The sequence below is a fragment of the Capricornis sumatraensis genome, chromosome 10 (genome assembly GCF_032405125.1).
Source record: "Capricornis sumatraensis isolate serow.1 chromosome 10, serow.2, whole genome shotgun sequence".
Taxonomy (NCBI): domain Eukaryota; kingdom Metazoa; phylum Chordata; class Mammalia; order Artiodactyla; family Bovidae; genus Capricornis; species Capricornis sumatraensis.
Genome location: NC_091078.1, coordinates 50,903,811 through 50,931,563, shown reverse-complemented (window position 1 = coordinate 50,931,563; position 27,753 = coordinate 50,903,811). Strand labels below are relative to the sequence as shown.

Sequence of the window (27,753 nt, the reverse complement as noted above, 5' to 3'; positions counted from 1 at the left end):
AGGAATGATTTATCATAAAGGTATTCCACCAAGTGGCATATCAAATTTCCTCCAGTGAAATGAGATGTCAAAAAGGCTTCACCAGTTTTCAAATGTCATAGCACTGAAGCCACACCATTCTCAAAGAGGCTGGGCAAAGGGACCCCAGGTTTGTCACTTCTGAAATATCTAGACTGAAACTGACTGAAGGAAGAAAGTTTAAAATGTGATTCAAAAGGCTTAAGTCCCAAATTATAAAATATTGAGCAGATGTGATAGCAGATAGAAATGATTGCAAAATGATTCACAATATTGCCATGCAAATAAAAGAGAATGGCTAATTTAATGATGTGTTAGTCACTCAGTCATGTCTATGACCCCAGGGATTTGTAGCCCTCCAGGCTCCTCTTTCCATGGAACTCTCCAGGCAAGAATACTAGAGTGGGTTGCTGTTTCTTCTCCAGGGGATCTTCCTGACCCAGGGATTGAACCCAGGTCTCCTGCATTCCAGGCAGATTCTTTACCATCTAAGCCACCAGGGAATCAGGTGGAAGCTACTGCAAAATGGTCCATAATGTCGCCCTGCAAATGAAAGGGAAGGGCTAATTTAATGATGGATTAGTGTCTAACAAGAAGACAAAAACTGCACAGTAATTTGAAGTGGGAACATGCAATGTAAAGAATTATAGTGCTTGGGTTAAACTCTGCAGTCCCGATGCAGGGGCCTGCGCTGGATCCCTGGTCTGGGAACTAGATCAGAACCCACATGCCATAACTAAGACCTAGTGTAGCCAAGTTAAAAAAAAAAAAATTATCATGCTTGCTTTAACAGCACATATATTAAAACTGGAGTGATACAGAAAAGATTAGTGTGGTCCCAGTACAAGGATGATATGTAGATTTGTGAAGAGTTCCATAAAAAAAGAATTATTAACAGGGGATTGGAGTCATGGGAGATGCCTCATAAGAGAGAAAAAGACCTTTAAAAGTACAGAAATAGCAGATGATGTGGAGAACAGCCATCACTTCTAGAATTGAGACAGAGCATCAGACAAGAGGCCGCCCTCACCCAGACTTGAGATCCAGACTTGGTTGGAAAGGGTGTGTGTGACTCACAGGATGGCAGGCACATCCCCCAAGGTGTCAGGCTGGTGGGGTCTCTAGGAATCCACCAGCTGGAGTGCTGGAGAGCAGCACGCTGATTTCAGGGCACTGCTCAATCTTGGATTCACTCAAGCCATCCAGGGCAAGTTGGCCTAGCTGGCGGCCTTCCCGATGAGATCCCTGGAGGAGAGTGTGCAAGGGAAAACTGTTATGGGCGCCTACGTGTGACCAGGCCGTGGTGAAGCCAGCCCAGGGTGCGGTGCTGGGGGATGCTGTTGGGGCCACTTGGTTCTGGTCACCAAAACTGCTGGCAAGAGCCCCACCCACTGCAGGAGCCCCGTGAGATGAGCCAGGAGACCGGGAGGAGGCCGCTCCTCCTTCTCCGTGTCCCTCCAGCACCCTCTGCTGATAAAGTCTCTGATGGGACCAGACGGCAAGGAGACATATTTATAGTGTCCACCTCCATTATTGCAGGATATACAGAGAGGGTGGATTTGGAGCTGAGAGGCAATAAATTGGTAACTGACATAAATGGTATCTGGAAAAAAATCCTTCATTTACATGAAGACACCAATTCCTAGAATCCAGTGACAGATAACTCCATTTTTTTCTACTTTCTAATCAACCATAGTGACTTTATTTATTCAACAACAGATTTGTTCACATTAGATGATTAAGTAATTCGAAGGTCAGGACATTCTAGTCTAGAAAAACCAAATTAATCATAAATTAGAAAACCAAGTATAAATTGTGTAGATTTGTAAAGACTGTTATAGTCTCATGAATAATGTTTGTGGAAATTGACTAGAATTACAAAGTGCTCCATTTTGAACTACTCTCTGTTTTGAAGACTTGTAGCTCCTTCTTTTTTTTCTTTTTTTAAATCTTTTGACTTTTTTTTGATCAAATTCAATAAACCCGTTACTGACTTCAAAGGTGAAAGGATGATCAGATCAAGAGCTTATCTTGTTGAGCTGGGAATGTTTCTGGGCTATCACTTGTAATTTAAAATCCACTAAAATCCAAACTCTGTAGTACCAGTTTTGATTTTAGGAGATGAGATGATAGCCGTTTCCTCTCTCTCTGAAATACTTTGAAACTTTATGCTGACACTGGTTATTACCTACAAACTGTGTTTGTGGTGGGAAAATGGAAGTCATTTCTGAAACTATCAGCACGAAGAATGCGATGAGGAAGGTGCCAGGTGGGCGGGCATGACCCATGGTCTTTTCTGAGCACAGCTTGGTGTGTCTGAGTTGTCAGCCCCCAAGGTAATGTCTGTTATCACCTGGTCATTGAGTACAAGTCTGTGATTGCCCCTAGCAGGCCCTGTGTTTATGTCTCTGTGAAAACAGCTGCCCGAAGCCTATTGTGAGACCTTATTCCATGTTTAACCAAAGTATGTCTAATGGAAAACCAGATTACTGGAGAAAATAACTGGGCCACTTTAGCCCAGAAGTTCTCAAACCTAGATGATGTGCAGCTCGCTTAAGATCACCTGAAATGCTTCTTCTTAAAAGTTAATTTATTAACTAATTTACTTATTTGGCTGCATCAGGTCTCAGGGGAGGCACGTGGGCTCTTCCGTTGTGGTGCGTGGGCCCAGCAGTTACAGCTCTCGGGCTGAGTTGCTCTAAGGCATGGAGGAACGCTCTGACCGTGGATCGAACCCATGTTTCCTGCACTGGAAAGTGGACTCTTAACCATGGAACCACCAGGGAAGTCCCCTGAAACGCTTCTGAAAATGCCAGTACTTCAGCCTTTTCTGTGATGAACTGAATTGCACTCTGGGGGTTCTGAGCCCAGGGGCTTAGTGTACACTGCAAACAAGGTCTCTAGTGGACTTAACACCCTTCCCGATACTGATACTCTAGAGTCAGGAGTCAAGGTGATGTTCTTTTTTTTTTTTTTCTTCTTCTGATGCTATGTTGATCAGGCTCATAGCAAGGCTGGTTAAGTGAAGCCCAAGTATGTCATATTTTATCAACTCACAAGTAATCGGTGATTTTGCATTCGTCAAGTAGAGCAGGCACTAGAAGACAACTTTGGCTGCCTTAAGTAGCGAAGAAGTTGTTAGGAGATGTGTGAGATAACTTAATAATCAGTTTTCAGTTCAGTTCAGTCACTCAGTCATGTCTGACTCTTTGCGACCCCATGAACTACAGCACGCCAGGCCTCCTTGTCCATCATCAACTCCCGGAGTTTACCCAAACTCATGTTCATTGAGTCGCTGATACCATCCAACTATCTCATCCTCTGTCGTCCCCTTCTCCTCCTGCCCTCAATCTTTCCCAGCATCAGGGTCTTTTCAAATGAGTCAGCTCTTCACATCAGGTGGCCAAAGTATTGGAGTTTCAGCTTCAGCATCAGTCCTTCCAATGAACACCCAGGACTGATGTCTTTTAGGATGGACTGGTTGGATCTCCTTGCAGTCCAAGGGACTCTCAAGAGTCCTCTCCAACACCACAGTTCAAAACCGTCAATTCTTCAGTGCTCAGCTTTCTTCACAGTCCAACTCTCACATCCATACATGACTACTGGAAAAACCATAGCCTTGACTAGATAGACCTTTGTTGACAAAGTAATGTCTCTGCTTTTGAATATGCTATCTAGGTTGGTCATAACTTTCCTTCCAAGGAGTAAGCATCTTTTCATTTCATGGCTGCAGTCACTATCTGCAGTGATTTTGGGGCCCCCAAAAGTAAAGTCAGCCACTGTTTCCACTGTCTTCCCATCTACTTGCCATGAAGTGATGGGACTGGATGCCGTGATCTTCATTTTTTGAATGTTGAGCTTTAAGCCAACTTTTTTACTCTCCTCTTTCACTTTCATCAAGAGGCTCATTAGTTCATCTTCACTTTCTGCCATAAGGGTGGTGTCATCTGCATATCTGAGGTTATTGATATTTCTCCTGGCAATCTTGATTCCAGCTTGTGCTTCCTCCAGCCCAGTGTTTCTTATGATATACTCTGCAAAGCTAAATAAGCAGGGTGACAATATACAGCCTTGACGTACTCCTTTTCTTATTTGGAACCAGTCTGTTGTTCCATGTCCAGTTCTAACTGTTGCTTCCTGACCTGCATACAGGTTTCTCAAGAGGCAGGTCAGGTGGTCTGGTATTCCCATCTCTCTCAGAATTTTCCACAATTTATTGTGATCCACACAGTCAAAGGCTTTGACATCGTGAATAAAGCAGAAGTAGATGTTTTTCTGGAACTCTCTTGCTTTTTCCATGATCCAGCCAATGTTGGCAATTTGATCTCTGGTTCCTCTGCCTTTTCTAAAACCAGCTTGAACATCTGGAAGTTCATGGTTCACGTATTGCTGAAGCCTGGCTTGGAGAATTTTGAGTATTACTTTACTAGTGTGTGAGATGAGTGCAATTGTGCAGTAGTTTGAGCATTCTTTGGCATTGCCTTTCTTTGGGATTGGAATGAAAACTGACCTTTTCCAGTCCTGTGGCCACTGCTGAGTTTTCCAAATTTGCTGGCATATTGAGTGCAGCACTTTCACAGCATCATCTTTTAGGAGTTGAAATAGCTCAACTGGAATTCCATCACCTCCACTAGCTTTGTTCATAGTGATGCTTTCTAAGGTCCACTTGACTTTGCATTCCAGGATGTCTGGCTCTAGGTGAGTGATCACACCAGAGGGACAAATGAGGGCACCTCTGGGTGTTTGCTTGTCAGACACTATAACTAATGCTTAGTTAGATCTGCATTGGGTCAGTTTCTAACTTAATTGTGTTTATTCTTGATCTTGTGCTCATCCTGTATCCAGAGAAAATAGCACTCTCTGGGTACGCCAATGGAGAAGAAAATTTCCCAATAAGTACTGAAAGTAAGGCAGGATGGATGTCTAATCTATCAGATTCTGATGTTACCAACGTTAGACACATATGATGACTCAGAGAAACTAGCTTAGAGTTGAACTGCATTCTAAGATTAATTAACAGTTTCAAACTTTCTTCCTCTTCAGCCTGAATATGCCAATATTTGCTTTTGGTACATTCCACCAAGCCTCAGACAGATGGAAGAAGGACCTGAATTCTGGGCAAAACTTCATTTGGTGAGTAATAAGCACATTACGTCTTTCCTTCCAATGAAGCAGATCCAATGCCTGTTGTCTACTGAGCCTGTAAATAATTCCAGACTGGCAAGATCTTCTTGAAGTTCTAGAGAGGTGGTTCTTAGTATATTAAAAGCTAAGCACACGCCAAACAGCTGTAAGCATTGTTTACATTTGACCAGCCAACACACTTGACACACACACACACAAATTCAAAATAATTGTGCTGTTTGCAAAATGGTTGTAGAATTTATACGAAGTTCTAATTCTCGGTGCGCTTCAGAGCATGTGATCTGGCAATGGCTAATGTCATGTGATGAAATGCTTCTTTCTTCGTCTCCACTGGTTCTTGTCTGTGACTGTTTGAATCACCTCAGTAGAAAGTAACCTTAAAGTCTAAATCTGCTCCCCTTTGTGAATGTGAGCCTTTCTGTTCTTTCTGTCAACAAAGACCCTGCATCTTTTGCCCAAGGGACTAATGTGATAAAAAAGAGATGCCAGCAATGAATGTCAGCTCACCATCGAACTGAATATGCTGCAGGGAACCTTCACACACAGCTTGGGAGGGCTGGCCGTCCAGAGTGAGGAGAGGCCTCGGGCACTGGGGACCTCTTGTGTCCCTCCTGCCCCTCCCCCAACATGGCCCTGCCAGGGAGCATCCTCCTCCTAACCCAAGTTCCCAAGAACTCTGAAGTCTCCCAAGTCGACCTTCTGTGACCCCACCTTCCTGCTGCATGGATGGAGTGCAGATTGAATTGAATGAGCATCCCCTGAGCACTCTGTGCCCATCAAGTAAAGGGCAAGTTCTTGGGTCCCATCATGTCAGGAGCCCTGTATCCCTGTATCCCCTGCCTGCTCCCTCTCCAGCACAGTGAGCTAGCTATATGGGCCTGGCAGTAACAGCTACTATATACAAACCCCTCTCTGCCCTCAGTGGGGAAATAAATGATAGTTTTAACAGCTTTGATAGATGGTATCCCTTCTCCTTGCCCTCTAGAAGAAAAGGGAGAACTTTCCAATCAGGTGCTCGCTATGCCCAGCCCAGGAGATACACACGTAAGGGACTTGGTCCCCATCCTGGGAATCTCGTATTCTAGGAGACAGGCAAGTAAAGAGATCATCACAAAGGGACTCATAGGTGCCTAGAGGGAGAGAAACCCTATAAAGGCAGAGAGAAAGGATATCACCCTTGTGTGTGTGACAGAAAATCGGAGTCTTGAATAGTAAGTAGCTGCCAGTCAGGCAGTTGCAGGAAGAATCACAGCGTGCTGGCCCAGAGGCTCGAGAGAGGAGGGCGTGGTGGAAGACCAACAGAGTGGGGTGGGGGGCGGTGCGGAGGGTAGGATGAGTGACGGGCGCAGATGGAGGCCCGTCTCCCACAGCGAGGTGCTTGGAATTTGTGCCTAGTCGGATGGAGGTGGGACGATCATGACCTTTAAGCCATAGCCACCTGGATCCTTACCTGCAGCATCTTCTTTTGCCTTGGGTCACTTTCTGTTTATTCGTGGCTCATTTATTCTCCTGCAAGGTAGCACAGCACACACCCAGTATATAAATACTCTACCGCTCCTTGAACCTGCAATCAGGTCGCAGAGATAGGGAGAGATGGACAGAGTTACCTGTGCCTTTGCCTAGACAAGCCCTCCATGGGCCATTTCAGGCAGGATCTGGCTTGCCTTTCATATGTCATACAGTGCAAATGAGAATGTACTAAAAAATACATTTCAGACGGTAAGTGACTCAAAAAGAAACAAGAGCTTAATGGTGTGAGAATTTAATCGTGATGTTTCCAGGGACATTGTTGGCTTTGATGGAATGCATCAGGCGTTGTTTGGCGATGTGGGGGATAATTGCTAACAGCTGAGAAAAATATGGTGGCCATTCTGTCTTTCTGATTGTTAAGAAAACCACACGAGAAGGTGATGTTCATCTTTTATGGACCATTGCACGGACATGGATCAGGACAACTAAATAGTCCCTTTTATGTTTGGGGATACTGTGGCCTCACTCTTCCTTTGTTTAAAGAAGTGTTTACATGATCTAATCTCAGAAAATTTGAAATCAAGATGGGTATGTAAGTTAAAATCAGATAAGTCAGCACATGATACAGTTTTAATCTTAACTGGAAATTGAATATGAATCGGGGCCGTCTCTTCTCCCTGCAGTTTTGGCCAGCATTTGTGCTTTCATGACTAACGTCCGTGAATCTCCATCCTTTCATTTTGGGAACGCTTTTCTGCTGGTTAGAACCTTGGGGCCCTAGCTGAGTCTGGTATCATCCGATTCTAATTGTTCTGGTTTCTTCTGATTCATAAACACATATGTTGCAGGTGAATCATCGTGGGTGCCCAGTCTAAGTTCCCTTTTAGCCTCTTTCTTGGTGTAGAAGCGTGTGCGTGGATTCGGCAAGGCAGGGAGGCATATGTATCTATTGATGATCTATGCGATTTCATGCTTACTGTAGTATGAGAATGCAAGCGTGTGATTTATAACCTAGAGCGTACTTAAAGCACACTTGAAATTTGTTTCGGGGTTTATCTTGGTTGGAGAATCACAAACAAATAAATAAGCCGAATAAGGCTTTGCCCACCTGCCTCAGACTCGTGTCAGATGGAGCTGTCAGGGTTCAGAATCAATGGTGTGAGAAGTCTTCCCTCTGGCAGGAGGAGGGGAGGAAGACTGTTTGGTAATGAATCTGGGGTTTGAGTGTGTCGGTGTGTAAGAGTGTGTGTGTCACATGTGCACATGTGAGACTTGTTGAGAACACAGTCATTCTCCTGCTGCTGTGGCAGCCCCTCCCGGACCCTGCGCATCCACTGGGTTCCAGACTCCTTTTTAAGTTGCCCTCCGTTAGAGCTATTATTATTATTATTTTTTTTTCAGACATTGCGGCCTTCTAGGTCTTCATCAGTTCCCCAAGCAGATTGTTCCTGCATCTTTTCTGGTCTCTGTCTCCTGTTTATTTTTTCTTCTCTCCACACAGTCATACCTGCTGCCCTGTTTTACCTCCTCATTTTCCTCCTGAAGGCCTCTGAATGCTTTCCTTGTTCTTCTAGTCACAGCTTTCCACCCGATCGACCACCAACTACTGTTTATAATAAATTCTGTTGATGTTCTCTTTATTCTCTGAAGATGAAACCAATAGAAAATAAGGCCTACCTACATGGAATTTTGTAAAAGGTAGCAGAAGGTGTTACTAGTCATATGAAGGAATAATAATCTTTAATGATATGTATTTTATTACATAAACATTTGGCACAACAAGATTAGAAGACATGAGGAAGTGCTAAGATCCTTATATATCCTCTTAGAATCACCATGAACATGACTCTTAAAAGTTGTTGCTGATACAAATAATAGGAATGGGGTGATGATATTAAAGACATAATTTTCTTTTTTTCTCTTTTTTTAAATTTTTACTTTTTGGCTGTGCTGTGCGGCATGTGGGATCTTAGTTTCCTGATCAGGGATTGAACCCATGCCCGCTGCACTGGAAGCAGAGTCTCAACCACTGGTCCACTGGGGAAAGCCCCATAATTTTCAAAACAAGACACACAACTCCTGGTAAAGCATTGAAGAAAATATTTCCCCTTGATTTACATGATAGTAGAAAACTTAGTATTTTTTTAGAATGAGCATAGAATAGTTTGCATTTGCTTGTGAAACAGGTTCTGGTAACTATAATCAGGCTCCTGGGCTCCTGCATTTCCAGCAGGACGTTTGAAAGTCCTGCAGGATGTGGGGCAGCTTTTTCTGGCTCAGGACTGCTCTGCACAGGGCAGAGCAGCTGGCATCTGGGTGCCCAAGCTACTGAATACCAGTAGCAACCCCCAAACATCAAGAAAACCAAAAGCATCTGCCTGACTTTCCAGAATATTCCCTGGAGGTGTAGTACTGTTCCCCTGAGAATGACTGATCCACAGGGTACAATCTAGTCCATTTTGCTTGGCCTCCAAAGGTCTGGCATTAAAATAGCAAGACATTTTTAAAAACTTCAATATTCAGCTATAGGGAATTGGTTCAAATATAGTATGCAATTTATATGCAAATTTGTAGTGTATAGATTATTAAAATTTTGTTCCAGAATAACATATTCATAATTTGTTATTAACCAGAAAGATAAGTTATAGAACAGTCACTATAGCATGATGTGGGAGAAGGCAATGGCGCCCCACTCCAGTACCCTTGCCTGAAAAATCCATGGACGGAGGAGTCTGGTAGGCTGCAGTCCATGGGGTCGCTAAGAGTCGGACACAACTGAGCGACTTCACTTTCACTTTTCACTTTCATGCATTGGAGAAGGAAATGGCAACCCACTCCAGTGTTCTTGCCTGGAGAATCCCAGAAACAGGGGAGCCTGGTGGACTGCTGTCTATGGGGTCGCACAGAGTCGGACACGACTGAGCGACTTCACTTTCACTTTTCACTTTCCTGCATTGGAGAAGGAAATGGCAACCCACTCCAGTATTCTTGCCTGGAGAATCCCAGGGATGGGGGAGCCTGGTGGGCTGCCGTCTATGGGGTCGCACAGAGTCGGACACGACTGAAGCGACTTAGCACCAGCAGCAGCAGCAGCGTGATGTGAATTTTGAAAAATTACTGTTTGTGTGTGTGTGCTCAATCACTCAGTCGTGTCTCACTCTTTGCAACGCCCATGCAGTGTAGCCTGCCAGGCTCCTCAATCCATGGAGTTTTCCAGGTGAGAATACTTGAATGGGTTGACATTTCTTCCTCCAGAGGATCTTCCTGACCCAGGAATCAAACTTGTGTCTCCTGCTTTGGCAGGTGGATTCTTTGCCACTAGTGCCACCTGGAAAGCCCATAGTTTGTATAGACATAGATACTCACATACATATGAAATATTGTTTATGTGGGTAGGGAAGTGGCAGACGATAGACACCAAACTACTTTAGACATAGTTACAGGTGATTTTCCCCTTTCCTTTCTATTCCTCTGTGATATCTTAATTTCTTTAATATATATTGCTTTTGTGAAGGTGATAGGAATGACAGCAATAATAATAGCAAACCAAAGTATAGACCCAATGAAGGCAGAGAGGTTCTTGAGTGTTTATCCGGACAAAGGCTATCCAAGTTTTGACCACAATCTTGTAACAGTTAGAAAAAAAATTTTTAATTGAGTCTTTACCCCAATATGTGTTAGTTGTTTTAAAATCATCTACATGTATTAATTTTTTTTAATTTCCTATTATTTATTTGGCCACATCAGGTCTCAGTTGCAGCACTCGAGATCTTCTGGCGCATGGGCTCTCTAGTTGTGGAATGCAGGCTTAATTAGTCTGTGGCATGTGACATCTTAGTTCCCGACCAGGGATCAGACCCACATCCCCTGCATTGCAAGGCGGGCCACCAGGAAAGTCCCCTGCATGTATTCATTTAAAAAATCGTATGTACATTTAAATAATACACAAAATAAGTATTGGGCTTCCCTAGTGGCTCAGCTGCTAAAGAATCCACCTGCAATGTAGGAGACCAGGGTTCGATCCCTGGGTTGGGAAGATCCCTTGGAGAAGGGAAAGGCTACCCACTCCAGTATTCTGGCCTGGAAAATTCCATGAACTGCATAGTCTGTGGGGTCCCAAAGAGTCGGACACAACTGAGTGACTTTCACAATTGTCGCAGAGCAAATAAGTGTTCTTAGGAATGGACTTAAAATGTTTAATCACTCAGAGATGCTCTAATCTTGTCTTTTTATACCAAAGGGACTGTCTTGTTTGGAGACCATGACTATGCCATAGTCAATCAATTAGTTTGCAAACATTTGCGTTCCCTGCCCGCTTCTCTTTTTCTTCCTCTCATCTCCTTGCTGAAACACCCACTATCTGCACTGATTTCAGGTTCAGAGACAGTGCCCCTGGGTCCAGAGCGAGAGCTTCAGCAGGCCGCCCAGGGCTTCTAAAGGCTGCCTGCTCTGTGGTCAAGAATGCATGACTCCCTAAGGCGACTTTCTTTCTCACTCGGTGACTGGGTGGGAGGGGCAGGGGAGCTGGGGAGAGGGAACAGAGATAAAGCTGCAGCCATAAGGCCCAGGGAGTGTAACTGAAGCTTGGTCAGCTTGTTTTATTTCGTCATCACTCAGTGTTCCGATGCAGAAGGCTTCCTCCTCGGTCACCGTCTCTTCAACAGCTCTGCATTCCACCACCATAATTCACATTCTTAAAGGTAATCAATAAAGTGTGTTTTGTAATCAGGCATGGTCATTTCAACATTTTTTTTCATTCACAGACCTGCAGATTTGTGACTAATGTTTGACATTTATAACAGGCTCCTTTCTCCTCAGCAGTCAGTCAGATCAGTCGCTCAGTCGTGTCCTACTCTTTGCGACCCCATGAACCGCAGCACGCCAGGCCTTCCTGTCCATCACCAACCCCCGGAGTTCACCCAAACTCATGTCCATTGAGTTGGTGATGCCATCCAGCCATCTCATCCTGTCGTCCCCTTCTCCTGCCCTCAATCTTTCCCAGCACCAGGGTCTTTTCAAATGAGTCAGCTCTTCACATCAGGTGGCCAAAGTATTGAAGTTTCACCTTCAACATCAGTCCTTCCAATGAACACCCAGGACTGATCTCCTTTAGGATGGACTGGCTGTATCTCCTTGCTGTCCAAGGGACTTTCAAGAGTCTTCTCCAATACCACAGTTTAAAAGCACCAATTCTTCGGTGCTCAGCTTTCTTTATAGTCCAACTCTCACATCCATATATGACTACTGGAAAAACCATAGACTTGACTAGACAGAACTTTGTTGACAAAGTAATGTCTCTGCTTTTTAATATGCTGTCTAGGTTGGTTATAACTTTCCTTCCAAGGAGTAACATCTTTCCATTTCATGGCTGCAATCACCATCTGCCGTGATTTTGGAGCCCAGAGAAATAAAGTCAGCCACTGTTTCTACTGTTTCCCCATCTATTTGCCATGAAGTGATGGGACTGGATGCCATGATCTTAGTTTTCTAAATGCTGAGCTTTAAGCCAACTTTCTCACTCTCCTCTTTCATCAAGAGGCTCTTTAGTTCATCTTCACTTTCTGCCATAAGGGTGGTGTCATCTGCATATCTGAGGTTATTGATATTTCTCCCTGGAATCAGGATTGCTGACTGCAGCATTTCTCATGATGTACTCTGCATATAAGTTAAATAAGCAGGGTGACCATATACAGCCTTGACTTACTCCTTTTCCTATTTGGAACCAGTCTGTTGTTCCATGTCCAGTTCTAACTGTTGCTTCTTGACCTGCATACAGGTTTCTCAAGAGGCAGGTCAGGTGGTCTGGTATTCCCATTTCTTTCAGAATTTTCCACAGTTTATTGTGATCCATATAGTCAAAGGCTTTGGCATAGTCAATAAAGCAGAAATAGATGTTTTTCTGGAACTCTCTTGCTTTTTCCATGATCCAGCAGATGTTGGCAATTTGATTTCAGGTTGAAGACTAAATTGTTTAGAACCTGCTTGATGGCTTTGTTGTTTTATTGCTTATTTGGTGGTATAGCTTGATACGGCACTCTGGGTATCTTTGGAGGGAATCTCCTGTTCTCCCTGGTGGGTTTCCGATGAACAGAATTTGAGACGTGAACACCGGGGAGGGTCGTGTGCTTCCAAGGACACCCACTCCCGGGTCTCGGCAGGGAGGGCCTCAGTGCCCTGGCTGTGCTTCACTCGCTTCCTCTGTGGGTGTGCGTTCACACGAGTGCATATGAGTCCGTACACGTTTGTAAGTCTTCTGTGTATTTTGGGGACTTGATTTTGATTTTCTTTTCCTCATCATCTGTGACTTTGGCTTATCAATAACTCATTTTTTGACAATGAACTAAAAACCCCTAAAAACCCCATGCTTTTCTTTAAAAGCATGACAGTGTTTGTTTTTTTTCCAAACATGAGATTCTTTTTTAACCCTGTGATACAGAAATTATAACATCTTCAAAAATCCTGTTTGCTAGTGGATATCCTTCATTTTAAAGCCAAACTTTAAAAATCATATTTAAGAATATTCTAATATAGAAGGAAGAAGGAAATAGCAACCCACTCCAGTATTCTTGCCTGGAGAATCTCAGGGACAGAGGAGCCTGGTGGGCTGCCATCTATGGGGTTGCACAGAGATGGACGCGACTGAAGCAAATTAGCAGCAGCGGCTAATATAGAAGTGTCTTGAAAAGAAAGGGAAAGTCGCTCAGTCATGTCTGACTCTTCGCGACCCCATGGACTATATAGTCCATGGAATTCTCCAGGCCAGAATACTGGAGTGGGTAGCCTTTCCCTTCTCCAGGGGATCTTCCCAACCCAGGGATCAAACCCAGGTCTCCTGTATTGCAGGTGGATTCTTTACCAGCTAAACCACCAGGGAAGCCCAAGAATACTGGAGTGGGTAGCCTATCCCTTCTCCAGCAGATCTTCCCAACCCAGGAATCAAACCAGGGACAGGCGGATTCTTTACCAGCTGAGCCATGAGGGAAGCCCAAAATATTTCCAGGTGTAACTTGAGATGGCGTCCTCCTGATGATGGCTGGGATGTCAATTTTGAAAATACTCTATTATGTCTTGCCTGCATGCCTGCTTAGTTGCTCAATCATGTCTGAGTATTTGCGACCCTTTGAACTATAGATCACAAGGCCCCTCTGTCCATGGAATTTTCCAGGCAAGAACACTGGAGCAGGATGCCATTTCCTCCTCCAGGGTATTTTTCCTGACCCAGGGATTGAATTTACATCTCCCCCGTGTCTTCTGCATTGGGAGGTGGGTTCACATGCTGAGCCATCGGGGACAGATACTATATCCTCTTTCCCCAAACTATTAAGACCAGAGATAAAATGCTCTTCTCTTAGGTATTCTCTCAGGGAAAGATGTTATTTTGTACAATCTGCCAGATACTCTGTTAGTTGTAAGCAGTTTCTTCGGGGTCATCAGGGGTCAAGGAGCCCCTTAGTCCCTTGCGTGCAGCTTCTTCAGAGTCAGCCCGGGAGGCTGGCTGCCCCTTCTGCAGGAGGAGGTGGGTGCTTCGTTGGGCCGCTTTGATGCCTGTCTCTTTTCCCTGTGTTTCCTCATGGTCTTTCTAAGTAGCTCTCCTTTGTTGGGTCAATACAGTTTCAAGCAGTTAAAGGTTCACACGGCTGCATGTTGGGGATGTGTGTATAAAGGGGAGGTTCACACGAATTGTCCTTTGTGTTCAGTAACACTTTTCAACATGTAGGATACATTTGTCAAATTGGTGTCGTTAATTTATTTCATATATTGCTTTCTGGTCTTTAAGCATTATTTTCAGACATATAGGGAAGAGTTTCCCCAGATTGTTACTTAAGCCACACACCCCCCCAAGAAAGCCAAACAAGTCTAGATGTTCTCAATAAAAAATTATTTTCTTTCCTTTATTTTTGTCTGCTAAGTTTAACAGTCTCTCATGTTTCTGTTAGACTTTTCTAACTGTGCAAGAAGTTCTGAGCTTTTAATGATCTGTTGCAAATTTAAGTTCAGAAAAATGAAGCCGGTGTCCCTAAAGGCTGGGGCTGAGCCCGTGGACCCGAGGTCAGGACAGGGCTGTGTCTGAGAGAAGAATGTCCGTGGGCGCGGCCTCTGGCAGCTCACTCACTGCAGCACACATTTGTCCCCGTGTGACTGGCTGATCCATCAGGATAGCAGTGACGGGAAATGAGGCCAGAGAACAGAGCCGCAGCCGCATTTCCCAAATCCCTGTTGGTGCCTCGGGTTTGGTCTTCGGCACACAGTCATACATACTATCTGTGTGAAGCTGGGAGGATGACTGGCCTGGTCTGTAACATCTGCAGATGAAATAAGTCGGTCCCTTAAACACGGCAGTTTCTTTACTCTGCTCAGATCTTCAGGCTTGTCTGAAATAATCCTGAATCTCCAGACCCATCGTGCTGAGCCCTGAAGAACTGAAGACGCTGTTAGTTTCATGGAACGCTTACCGCTGTGTCCTGAGTATAATGTCATTTAGTCCACTCAGTCAGGAGTTGCAAACCTAAAACCTGTAGCGGTGAGCCAGCAGCGCATAGGAAGGAAGCAGACGGGGATGGTACCGCAGGGAGTGGTAAGGGCTGCGGCCAGCTGGCGGGGAGCGCTGGTTCCAGGCGCCCGGAGCAGCCTCCGCTCAGTCCCTAGGGATGGCTGCCATGGGGACGCAGACCTGGCTTTCCAGGCCCCCTTATTTTTTTTAAGAGATCCTAGATTTATAGAAACTTCTATAAACTGGCCTTTGCTTTTTTTTTTTTTTAATTTTTGTTTTTACTTTATTTTACTTTACAATACTGTATTGTTTTTGCCATACATTGACATGAATCTGCCACGGGTGTACATGAGTTCCCAATCCTGAACCCCCCTCCCACCTCCCACGCCGTATCATCTCTCTGGATCATCCCCGTGCACCAGCCCCAAGCATCCTGTATCCTGTATCGAACATAGACTGGCGATTCGTTTCTTATATGATAGTATACATGTTTCAGTGCCATTCTCCCAAATCATCCCACCCTCTCCCTCTCCCTCAGAGTCCAAAAGTCCGTTCTATACATCTGTGTCTCTTTTGCTGTCTCGCATACAGGGTTATCATTACCATCTTTCTAAATTCCATATATATGTGTTAGTATACTGTATTGGTGTTTTTCTTTCTGGCTTACTTCACTCTGTATAATTGGCTCCAGTTTCATCCAACTCATTAGAACTGATTCAAATGTATTCTTTTTAATAGCTGAGTAATACTCCATCGTGTATATGTGCCACAGCTTACTTTTCCATTCATCTGCTGATGGACATCTAGGTTGTTTCCATGTCCTGGCTATTATAAAACAGTGCTGCGATGAACATTGGGGTACATGTGTCTCTTTCAATTCTGGTTTCCTCACTGTGTATGCCCAGCAGTGGGATTGCTGGGTCGTATGGCATAGGCAAAACAGTCTCCGACATAAATCACAGCAGGATCCTCTATGATCCACCTCCCAGAATACTGGAAATAAAAGCAAAAATAAACAAATGGGATCTAATTAAAATTAAAAGCTTCTGCACAACAAAAGAAACTATAAGCAAGGTGAAAAGACAGCCTTCTGAATGAGAGAAAATAATAGCAACTGACAAACAACTAATCTCAAAAATATACAAGCAACTTATGCAGCTCAATTCCAGAAAAATAAACGACCCAATCAAAAAATGGGCTAAAGAACTAAATAGACATTTCTCCAAAGAAGACATACGGATGGCTAACAAACACATGAAAAGATGCTCAACATCACTCATTATCAGAGAAATGCAAATCAAGACCACAATGAGGTACCATTTCACACCAGTCAGAATGGCTGCGATCCAAAAGTGTACAAGCAATAAATATTGGAGAGGATGTGGAGAAAAGGGAACCCTCTTACACTGTTGGTGGGAATGCAAACTAGTACAGCCACTATGGAGAACAGTGCGGAGATTCCTTAAAAAATTGCAAATAGAACTGGCCTTTGCTTTTAAATGTCGTAAATGTTGGCAAACGGCCTTCAGGCTTTTAGCTTGCAACTCTTCCCTAAATCCACTAGTACCTGATCCCATGTTTCTGTGTGTGTGCCACCAGAAGCTCCTTGAGATGAGGATGTGCCCCCACCCTTATCTTTGCTCCCCCAGGGCAGCTAATCTGATGGCCAGTCCTGGCCCGCCATCAACTCTGAGGGATAGCTGAGTTCTGTGTCATCTGCCAGAAAAGGAAAATTCACTGTCTCATGCTGGTGGACTTGTAAGCGGGGTTTTTAAGAACTGCGGTCTTGTGGGCAGTGTGGCAGCATGCTTAGGGTATAGGTGTGTTTGCTGCTGTTGTGTTTTCAGCCGTCCCTGTCCTGAGGGGAGGCCTGCCCTCTGGACTCCGCGCTTCTCTTGGGGCTTCTGTAGTTTTGAAGACGTCTGTCTTCCTAGATCTTCTGTAAGCTTCAGCTGGCCAGAGACAAAACCCGCAGAGGAAGGTGAGGACCGTGGAGGCAGGAGTGGCAGGCACAGTGAAGAGGAGCCGAGAGGGGCATGGCATGCTGGAGATAAGGGCTCTGCAGAGAAGGAGGTCTTGATCCCCAGCTTCCCTCCCCCGAGAGCTCTAAGGAGGTGTGTGTGTGTGTGTGTGTGTGTGAGTTTCAGGTGGCTGTCTGCCCATTCCTAAAAAGTCACAGCCTATCAGGGGACCATGTTGGTTCAAACCATAAGCCTTTCACATACTGAACCAAAGACCAAATGTCAGCCCTGACTGAGACTCCCCCAAGAATCTCTGCTGGACCCTGCGAGGCTGCGGGAGCCGTGATGATGACTGAATTGACTTTCAACCTGAACTAGTAGGATGGCAGCTTGAGGTTGGATTTAATTTTATGTAAAGGCTGTGAAGCACTGTGACATTTCTTGTACACCTGAGCAAAATTCATACCCACTACACACCCATTAAGGAAATTGCTTGGGACTTGATGCAGTATTTACTGTTGCAAAACAGCGAATGGACCCTGTGCTGAAAGAAAAATAGATGTATATTTTTTTGCATGTTCTGTTTGAAGTCCCTTTGCCAGTACCAAACTTGCCCCCTGGTGGCACTTCTGTGCATTTTTCCTTTCCTAGCTGGGAAGTGACACTAAAAGCTGGCTGTTATAAAAGGTCACAGAATTATAGCACCGCTGATATCAAGGGCACAGGGTCCTGCCAAATCAAGGACAGCTTACCTAGGTGAGGAGTTCTCGAACGATAAAGTTGGCCCTTGAGCCTCCGCTTCAAGCATGTGCCTGTAGCTTTTTGTCTTTCCGTCTGTGCTTACCTTGGCAGACGTCTGCTGTCGGACTCCAGCCCCCCTGCACTCTCACCACGCACTCCCCTCTCCTCTGCTCCCAGTCTTCCTCTCCTTGCTTCTCTCTCTCTCTTTCTCACATGTTCCTCCTTCTTTTTTCTCTAATATATTGCTCCCCTCCAATGGTGAGCTCATCCAGGCGCTAACAACCTTAAAGGAAATCATTTTATGATTTGCTCTTCATACTGTTTCCCTCTCAGGATAGCTACCTGTCTCTCTCCATCCTTTTGGACTAAAATTCTGAAAAGCTTAAAGTGTCTCACCTTGTGTAACAGTGTGTGTCACAGTTTATAAAACCATTCCCATAATCTGTGATGTTCAGGTGGTTTACAGCATTTTCCCCTTGTGAGCGATAATGAATGACCGTCTCCAGGCTCAATCCACTTTTGCTTTTATTATTTCCGGAAGATAAAAGGGCTCAGTATGTAACTGCTGATTGTGGAAATCACTGTGGTTTGGAGCCTGACTCCAGCTGTGTGTTGTGATACTGAGTTTTAAGAAGGTCGCACCCACCAGTAAGCAACCAGTGCTCAGCCTTCCATCCAAGTGCAGCAGCAACCTGTGTGTTGTCTGCTTGGGGGGAATGTTGCTTAGGAAGGTAAAAACTCCCATCTTAAGTTTGTTTTCCTTTTATTGTTTCAATCGTTGGTGGACTGAGCCATTTTCTATTTTTTCTTTACCTATGGTGCTTCTCTGTGTATCCATTATTTTTTCCTTATATTACATATGTATATTTGCAGATCTGATGTTTTCCTTATAAATTTGAATGAGGATATATAGAGTTTGAGTTTAAAAGCCCTTTTTGTCAGATGGAATGCAAATAATGCCTCAGTATAATGTCCTTTTTATTTTAGTCTTGCTGTTTTCTCATTGTACAGAAGTTTTAAATTTTTTATGTATTCAAATCTGTCAGTCCTTCCCTTCATGATTTATTCCACTGCATCAAAGCTGAAGTTACTGTTCTTTCCCAAATCTGATAAATATTCTATTCCATCTCCTGTTGGTTTTTCTGTCATTCAATTTTTTTTTATTTGTATTTAACTCCTTAATCCATGCAGAGGCTATTTTTATGTACAGTATAAAGTATATATCTAACCTGATCAGTTCCCCAAATTATTATCTAGTTATTTCAATTTGATTTATTAAATAATTCTTTCTAGCACTTTTTGTTATGGGAAGCTTGTGTTATCATGTGTCACATTTTTTAAAAACAATTTTTCTATTTCTGGATCTTCCAATCTGTTCTATTGATACGTGTTTCTGTTTTTGTGCCAGGAACAAAAGGTTTTAAATGGTGTTGCTTTATAATGAGTTCTCAAGGCTGCTAAAATGCTACCCTTCTGGATGTTTTTAAAAGAACAGTTTTTAATATAATATTTAAAACTTTGTGTACGTCTCGTAGAACTTTTTTTTTTTTTAGGTATCATGTTAAGATTTTTATTGGAGTTTAAAATCACCAGATCTGGAGTTGAATAAATAACACCCTTGTTGCCTGCTGGCTGTGTAACCAGAGACAAGCTGCTTAAAGTCCCTTTGCCTCCTCTTTCCCTTCAATAGCATGGGGGATAATAAAAAGCACATACCATAAGGGTTTTGATAGGGTTGGCATCACTCAGGTACAGTGTCTGGCACAGAGTCAGTGTTCGTTAAATACTACCTTTCATTATTATTAATCTTGTTTCCCCACGTTTGAAGGGCTGTATGAGCCTTAAACACTTTCTTCATGTCTTTTTTCTTGTCCCCCTCCAGATCAACTTCAATACCATTATAACGGTGAACTTTCTAAAATGCAACCCTGATCATGTCACTGCTTAGCTTTCCCTTCACCCCAGAGGAGAGAGTCCACAGTCATTCAGGGCCTGCGGAGATCTGATTTAATTCAGCCTCCTGCTCACCATCTTCATGTGCGATCTCCTCCTGGAGGCTCCAGAGATACTGTACCTGTTTCCTTCTCTGAAGGAACATGGTTATGACCTAGCCTTCTCCTAGCCTCAATGCAGCTTTCAACCTAGTAGATGGGGAATTTGGGGGTCTGAGTCAACCTCCAATTAAGCTGTCAAACCCCAACTTGCCCTGAGAGCACTTCCTGAGTGGCTCAAGCGCTTTAGCAGAGCATGAGTACCCTTTCCATATGGGGTGCCCTTGGTGGCTGTTGGTAAAGAGGAGGAGATGCAGCTTTGATCCCTGGATCAAGAAGATCCCCTGGAGAAGGGAATGGCAACCCACTCCAGTATTCTCGGCTGGTGACAGTCCATGAGGTTGCACGAGTCGGACATGATTTAGTGACTAACCCACCACTACCACCCTTTCCATGTACTCCTGGGATGTCTTTGCTACCCTGTCTTGGCAGTTACTGTGAGACAGCAACATGTGGGGCAGGGAGTGGAAAAGACGGCAACAAGGCAGGGAAGAGGACGGCAGGCAATTAGGAGTCACCTGTTGGAGGAAATAGCTGATGGATTTTAGCACAAGGAAGGAAGATGCATTGACAATCCCTGCGATCAGCAAAGATTCACTTATTTGTGTTGATGACACTGTTGATGGAAAGGGAGATGAAGAAAGTGGCAGGGTGTCCCACTGGGGTTAGCCATATTCGAGCTTTCACAGCCTATGCCAGGCTAGTATAGAGCCCAGCCAAAAGGAAAAATACAGAGCCCTTTGTTCCAAGATTATCAGAAATTTCAAGATAGTGACAGCAGGGCCTTAAACCAAGCCCGAGGCTCTTCCACACCCAGGGTCCTTTGCAGCTGCATGTTGCACACTTGTGAACCCGACCTAGTGATCACCTACACTCGTATGGTGTCTTCAATAAGAGGGCAGTTACTAGTGTTGCGCCTTTGCGTTATCTCACAATGCTGCTAACATGCACCAGACACTCAATAAATGAATGAGTCGGTAAGTAGAGACATGGCCTAATAGGTTGCCCTGTGGGTGACTGGCTCACATGCTTATAGTGGTTTCCTAGAGACATGAGTTGTTCTTATCTTTCTTGCCCATCAGCTCACCCATAGACATTTTAAAATCTGTGACTGCTTATTCTCAACTGATTTGGTTGGTCCACAGTGACGCTCTGGGATTGTCTGTTCTATCTGGCTTCTGACATGCAGGAAGGTCTGGGAACCATCACATCTCACGAATGATCTGTGTGGGGGATTCTCGGGACAAGGGCAGCTTGGTAAGGAAGACACTTGGGAATTGGAGGAGGCCAATCGTCTGTCTCCGTGGGAATCCAGCAGGCTGGTCTTGTGGTTGTCTAGTTGTCTTCTGTTGGCCAAATCATCATTAGTTCAGAATGCAAAAAAAAACGTTTTTTGGAAGTCATGATGTTTAAAGTGTGACTTCAGATGGCTCTCTTAATTTTAGTCCAGACTTCTCCTACTATCTGTCTTTGAATCATGCTCTGCTTCCTATGGAAATATCCCCTTATCTAGAAGGTCTTAAAAATGATAGCACCCCACTGTTTGGGGGAGGGGCAGGGGTAATTCAAATGCTAGAAATACAGCAGCAGAGCTTGCTTTAGTTGACTGTAATGCCTCCTATCTGACTCAGAATGGAGGCTTTCGGCCTACAGCCTGGGGGAGCTGCTTTTCCAGGTGGTACTACAGTGGACCAGAATCTTGTAGTAGTGAATTGGCTCTTCCTCATATCTTTCATGTGCGTTAACAATGCTTCAGTGTAAAAAGACAATCAGGGAGTCAGAACTCGCTTTGGAATCTGCCCATTCATTCAGAAAGCACATCTAGCACCTACCAGGTGGCAGATTCTCTTCTAGGTGCTTGGAGTGCATCTCTGTTGTTGAGTAACTTCTCTAATACAATGTTGATCAGAGCTTGGAAACATTGTAACTAGAGGCTGAGTTTTTATGAAGGATAACAGGAAAGATTTTAAAAATAAAAACTGAATCATTCCTCAGTTTTTACAAATAAAGGTTTAGCTTGGTTTTTAGTTTATAATGCAGTGGTCCCAGAGTTCTGTTGTTCTGACAGCCATATATTACATTGTAAGTATAATCTAACATAAATTTTGCAAAGCTGAGTTATGATTTCTATTATACTCTGAACATCAGAATCTATCAGCTCATGTCTTGGAAACTATTTTCCAAGATGGATACTGTGTATCTTCTTATAGTCTGAACAAAGAAAATAACTTGAATCTAAAATCTTATAATATAATTCTATTAAGAAATTTTCTCCCCTTTTATATCTTCATTTATTACTTAAGAGAACTAAATCTTGAAAGTTTCTTAAAGCAGTTTATTTATGCTATGGTATGAAGTTTAAATATAAAATAGCTTCACTATGTAAAATGCAAACTTACCTCTTTGTAAAATACTGTTATTAAATTTTTCTATGCTATTATCATAAAATTCAGTACTCTTGCCTGGAAAATCCCATAGACAGAGGAGCCTGGTGGGCTGCAGTCCATGGGGTCGCTAAGAGTCGGGCACGACTGAGCGACTTCACTTTCACTTTTCACTTTCAAGCACTGGAGAAGGAAATGGCAACCCACTCCAGTGTTCTTGCCTAGAGAATCCCAGGGACGGGGGAGCCTGGTGGGCTGCCGTCTATGGGGTTGCAGAGAGTCGGACACGACTGAAGTGATTTAGCAGCAGCAGCAGCAGCAGCAGCAGCAGCATATTAAATAAACATTTTATGGCCTGAGAGCCCCATTCAGATATTTAAAGTTAGATAATGAGAACACCCTACGATATTCTTTTTGTTACAAAGAAAAAAATCAATGGAAAGATAGTTTCTTTTGTATTACAAAGCCATATTTTCTAAATTTAGATTGCCATATTCTACATCATTTCAAAAAAAGATATTTTCTGGTACTTGTACATTTTTTCACTTTGTAGATGTATTAAATTTGTTACATAATTTTTAAATTTCTGGTCAAAAGCTGACTAAAGATTTTATATGTATATATACATATAAAGGAGGCTTCCCCAGTAGCTCAGTGATAAAGAATCTGCCTGCAATGCAGGAGATGTGGGTTCTATCTCTGGACCAGGAAGATCCCTGGAGGAGGGTATGGCAACTCACTCCAGTATTCTTGCCTGGAGAATCCCATGGACAGAGGAGCCTAATAGGCTAAAGTTCATAGAGTTAGAAAGAGTTGGACACTACTGAGCAACTTAGCACACACGCACACACATAAGCACCCATATGAATATGCACATACAGACACAGATATATGTGTATAATATATCTCTCTATATATAATTTTAATATGTGTATATACATTTATTTATATACACACACTTAGATTTTTAATAGAAGTCGGACGGTGGAGAGTATGTTTAAAAAACCGTTTATAAAAATATGTTTGTTAAATTTCTAATCTCTGATTTTGGAGGTAAGCTTGTTGCACTGGAGATCTCAGATCTATATGCTGTGTATTTTTTCAAGTCATGGCAGTTCAGAAAAATCACACGGAAACTTTGACTGTAGCCTTCCAAAGGAATATTGTATTGAGGTGCTGGGTGAACCAGAAGCTGTTTTAGACCTATTTCCTCACTCCTCTTTTCCTGCATAGATAATTGCCCCAGAGTCTCCAGCTACCCTCTGCTTCCAACACCAGCGCTGCTCCGAGCCTCTGTCCTTAGGCGTTGTGGGCTATCCAACTAAAGGCTTCCCCACCACCTTCTCTAGAAAATGCAGGTGCCTGAGCAGGGCCATTGGGGTGTTTGGAGATGTGGTTTCACCTTGCGCATCCGTATCTCTCACCTGTCCAGGCCACATGAGTTCCTTACAGATCCCAGAGCTCCGAGCTCAAGGCCTCTGCCCTCCCTTCTGTAATTCATTCAGTTCTGGTGCCCCTTTCCCTAGAATCTCACTGCACCGATGGCCCCATCTTCCTGAAATACCGCATACACATACCTGTGTGTACACATATACACGTTTCTTATATATAAGGCCAAAGACAGCACATTGATGTGGTATACTATTTCAGCACTGTCTTAAAATACTCACCCTTAGGTTTGGCCCCAGTTGGTGTGTGTTTGGGTGGTTGATTGTACGTATGGTAGAATAAGAATTCCAATGTGACTTTTTGACTTAATGCTGGTCCACTAAATTCATTTTTTCTCTGTTTGTCTCCATACACACCTCTGAAAATCTCATCCCAGCCCACTTTGTGATCACTGCAGTCTGCTAAATACTGATATTTTCCGTTTGGATAAAGTTTAGTCCAGATTCAGAGGCTTTTTTCAGGTGAAGAACAAGGATCAGCTAGAGAGTCAGGGAAGGAAGTTTACCCAGTTTCCATCTGTACAAAATATCTTGGCCAGCACAGGAGCTAAAATATACCATGAAATAAAAATAAACATATACAACCTCAGGTTCTGCAGTTAATGGGATGTGAAAATGTGTTTGCTGCAGACACTGGGTGCCTGGGAGAAGCCTCAGCCACTTGTTTTGTTCATAAGCCCCACACATACTCAGTAAACAGTTGTTATTCACTCCTAGAATCCACCAAATAAATATTCTCTGAGTCAATTTTAACTCAGCAATTGGTAAGGGGCTGTCATAGGCTCTCCTGGCCTCCCCCCTGGAGGCTGTGCCCAGAATTCTCAGTACGTTCCCCAGTGACAGACATCTCTCAACAACAGTGTGATGGAAAGTCAGCCAGACTGGAAGAAAAGCTGGGATTATATAAGACAATGTAGATAAAACATCCAGTATGAGGTTTATGCCCAGGGTCTGTTCAGAGGTCGTTTGTTAAATGCCCATCTAAAAACTGAGCGTGTTTTTAGAATGCCTTTTAGAATTGCCTTTTAGAATGGCAAAAGAAAAAAATGTAGTTGCAAAATTTTTATGGGCTGTGTTCCGCATGGTAAATTTTAATCCCTACTTTGTCAGCCTGAGTTAATATTGTGTACATTTTTATTAGCCATTGATTTTTATAGTTATTTTTAAAGTTTTATTTACTTGTTTGTTTTGCTATTTTTGCATGGGCTGGGTCTTCACTGTTGTGTGTGGATCCTCGCTAGCTGTGGCCAGTGGGGGCTGCTCTGTGCTGTGATGCACAGGCTTCTCTCTGAAGAGAAGCTTCTCTCATTGTGGTGGCGTCTCTGAGCATGGGCTTCAGTAGTTGTAGCAACGGGCTTAATTGCTCCGTGACATGTGAGATTTTCCTGGACCAGGGATTGAACCCATGTCTCCAGCATTGGCAGGCAGATTCTCAACCACTAGACTACCAAGAAAGCTCCAGTCATTGATTTTTGATAAGACAGTACAGGATATCAGCCTTTAATTTTGAAAATCAAACCGTGCAAGGCCATGGTCTCCCTATGTCCTTTCTCTCCCACCAAAACCCTCACTGGTTCCTGCAGCCTTTTTACAGGCGAGGCTCTGTCTTTTGTCCTTCACCACCCACCCCCAGTTCAAGGAAAATGTGTACAGTAAAAATCCTGAAATTAGGGAACACACTCATGGCAAAGTCACATTGCCACAGTCACTCTGCTTCTAAAGAGAGTTCTCCATGAACCTAAGTAACTCCCTCTGCATGCTTCTGAAAGCCACATCGGTTCACCTGCAAGGTATTTGGCAGGTTCCTGGTGACAGGAAGAGAACTATTTAATCCTGAGGTTTTTGCGGTTGGGTGTTCTTGCCTGGAGAATCGCAGGGATGGGGAGCCTGGTGGGCTGCCATCTATGGGGTCGCACAGAGTTGGACACAACAGCAGCGACTTAGCAGCAGCAGCAGCAGACCTGGAAGATGGTCAGTCAAAGCAGGAGGAGAGAGAAGAATGAGTTAGAAGAAGTGGCTGGGCATGGTCTGGGAGCTCTGTGTGAGATCCCAGAGGAATGCCAGCCGCAGAGAGGCTCTGGGCCCCTGGAACTCAGTGGGTGTGACTTAAGGACAACTCAGGGACAGGGGCTAGCATCTGGGCATTTTCCACAGAGAGTGATACAAGTCCTGGGAAATGATAGAGAGAGGAAAGCCGAGGACTCAGTGAAGAGAATCCACAATCTCCTGAGAAGCGCGGGAGGCTGAGGCAGGCAGGGCAGAGAGCAGCCCCAACACACACCGCAGTGCATGTTGTGTGGAGACGAAGGAGCTGAGCGAAGGCGGGGGTGGAAGAAGGAAAGGCGTTTAAGTAAGGTCTTAAACTTCAGGAGGCACCTGCTCTTTCTAACACATCCTGTCTTCTTTGAAAAGGAGTTTCCCTCTTCACCTCTCTAGGAATATGATTATTGTTACAACTGCGCTGTGTAACCAACAGTCACAAACCTCAGTGATCAGCAACAGTAAACAGATGAGCAGGGAAGGGAAAGGCGGAAGGATGTAGATTGGACTCTTGTGGGGAGCTTTCTGCTCCACGGGTCCCTTATCCTCCTCCTCGAGCCAGTGGGCTCTCTGGGCATGCTGCTAGGACAATGGCAGAGACCCACGAGCACAAACCTACTCAGTTCAGTTCAGGTCAGTCGCTCAGTCGTGTCCCACTCTTTGCGACCCCATGAATTGCAGCACGCCAGGCCTCCCTGTCCATTACCATCTCCTGGAGTTCACTCAGACTCACGTCCATCGAGTTGGTGATGCCATCTAACCATCTCATCCTCGGTCATCCCCTTCTCCTCCTGACCCCAATCACAACCAGCGTCAGAGTCTTTTCCAGTGAGTCAACTCTTCACATGAGGTGGCCAAAGTACTGGAGTTTCAGCTTTACCATCATTCCTTCCAAAGAACACCCAGGACTGATTTCCTTCAGAATGGACTGGTTAGATCTCCTTGCAGTCCAAGGGACTCTCAAGAGTCTTCTCCAACACCACAGTTCACAAGCATCAATTCTTTGGCACTCAGCTTTCTTCACAGTCCAACTTTCACATCCATACATGACCACCAGGAAAACCATAGCCTTAACTAGATGGACCTTTGTTGGCAAAGTAATGTCTCTGCTTTTGAATATGCTATCTAATTTGGTCATAACTTTCCTTCCAAGATGTAAGTGTCTTTTAATTTCATGGCTGCAATCACCATCTGCAGTGATTTTGGAGCCCAAAAAATAAAGTCTGACACTGTTTCCCCACCTATTTGCCATGAAGTGATGGGACCACATGCTATGATCTTCGTTTTCTGAATGTTGAGCTTTAAGCCAACTTTTTCACTCTCCTCTTTCACTTTCATCAAGAGGCTTTTTAGTTCCTCTTCACTTTCTGCCATAAGTGTGATATTATCTGCATATCTGAGGTTAATGATATTTCTCCTGGCAAGCTTGATTCCAGCTTGTGCTTCTTCCAGCCCAGTGTTTCTCATAATGTACTCTGCATAAGGGGTGACAGTATACAGCCTTGACGTACTCCTTTTCCTATTTGGAACCAGTCTGTTGTTCCATGTCCAGTTCTAACTGTTGCTTCCTGACCTGCATATAGGTTTCTCAAGAGGCAGGTCAGGTGGTCTGGAATTCCCATCTCTTTCAGAATTTTCCACAGTTTATTGTGATCCACACAGTCAAAGGCTTTGGCATAGTCAATAAAGCAGAAGTAGATGTTTTTCTGGAACTCTCTTACTTTTTCAATGATCCAGTGGATGTTGGCAATTTGATCTCTGGTTCCTCTGCCTCTTCTAAAACCAGCTTGAACATCTGGAAGTTCATGGTTCACGTATTTCTGAAGCCTGGCTTGGAGAATTTTGAGCATTACTTTACTAGCGTGTGAGATGAGTGCAATTGTGCAAACCTACTACATAAGAGCTTTTCAAGCATCCCCATCATTGTCTGCTAACAGATGACTGGCCAAAGAAAATCACATAAGTGAGCTCAACAGGAAAAGATGTGGAGAGATGTCCCATGCC

General features: G+C 44.0%; 1 protein-coding gene and 1 non-coding gene across 2 annotated transcripts in view; both read left to right on the top strand.

Moving 5' to 3' along the window:
* The window catches only part of GADL1 (glutamate decarboxylase like 1), a 149,630-nt gene that overhangs the window by 76,206 nt on the left and 45,671 nt on the right, over positions 1-27,753 (top strand). The window contains exon 13 of the mRNA XM_068982668.1: positions 5,062-5,151. Within this exon, the coding sequence (XP_068838769.1) occupies positions 5,062-5,151 (90 nt within the window). The remainder of the gene's footprint in view (positions 1-5,061; positions 5,152-27,753) is intronic.
* LOC138088066 (U6 spliceosomal RNA) lies at positions 800-902 on the top strand. Its single transcript, XR_011145656.1, has one exon. It is a non-coding gene; the product is annotated as a U6 spliceosomal RNA (small nuclear RNA).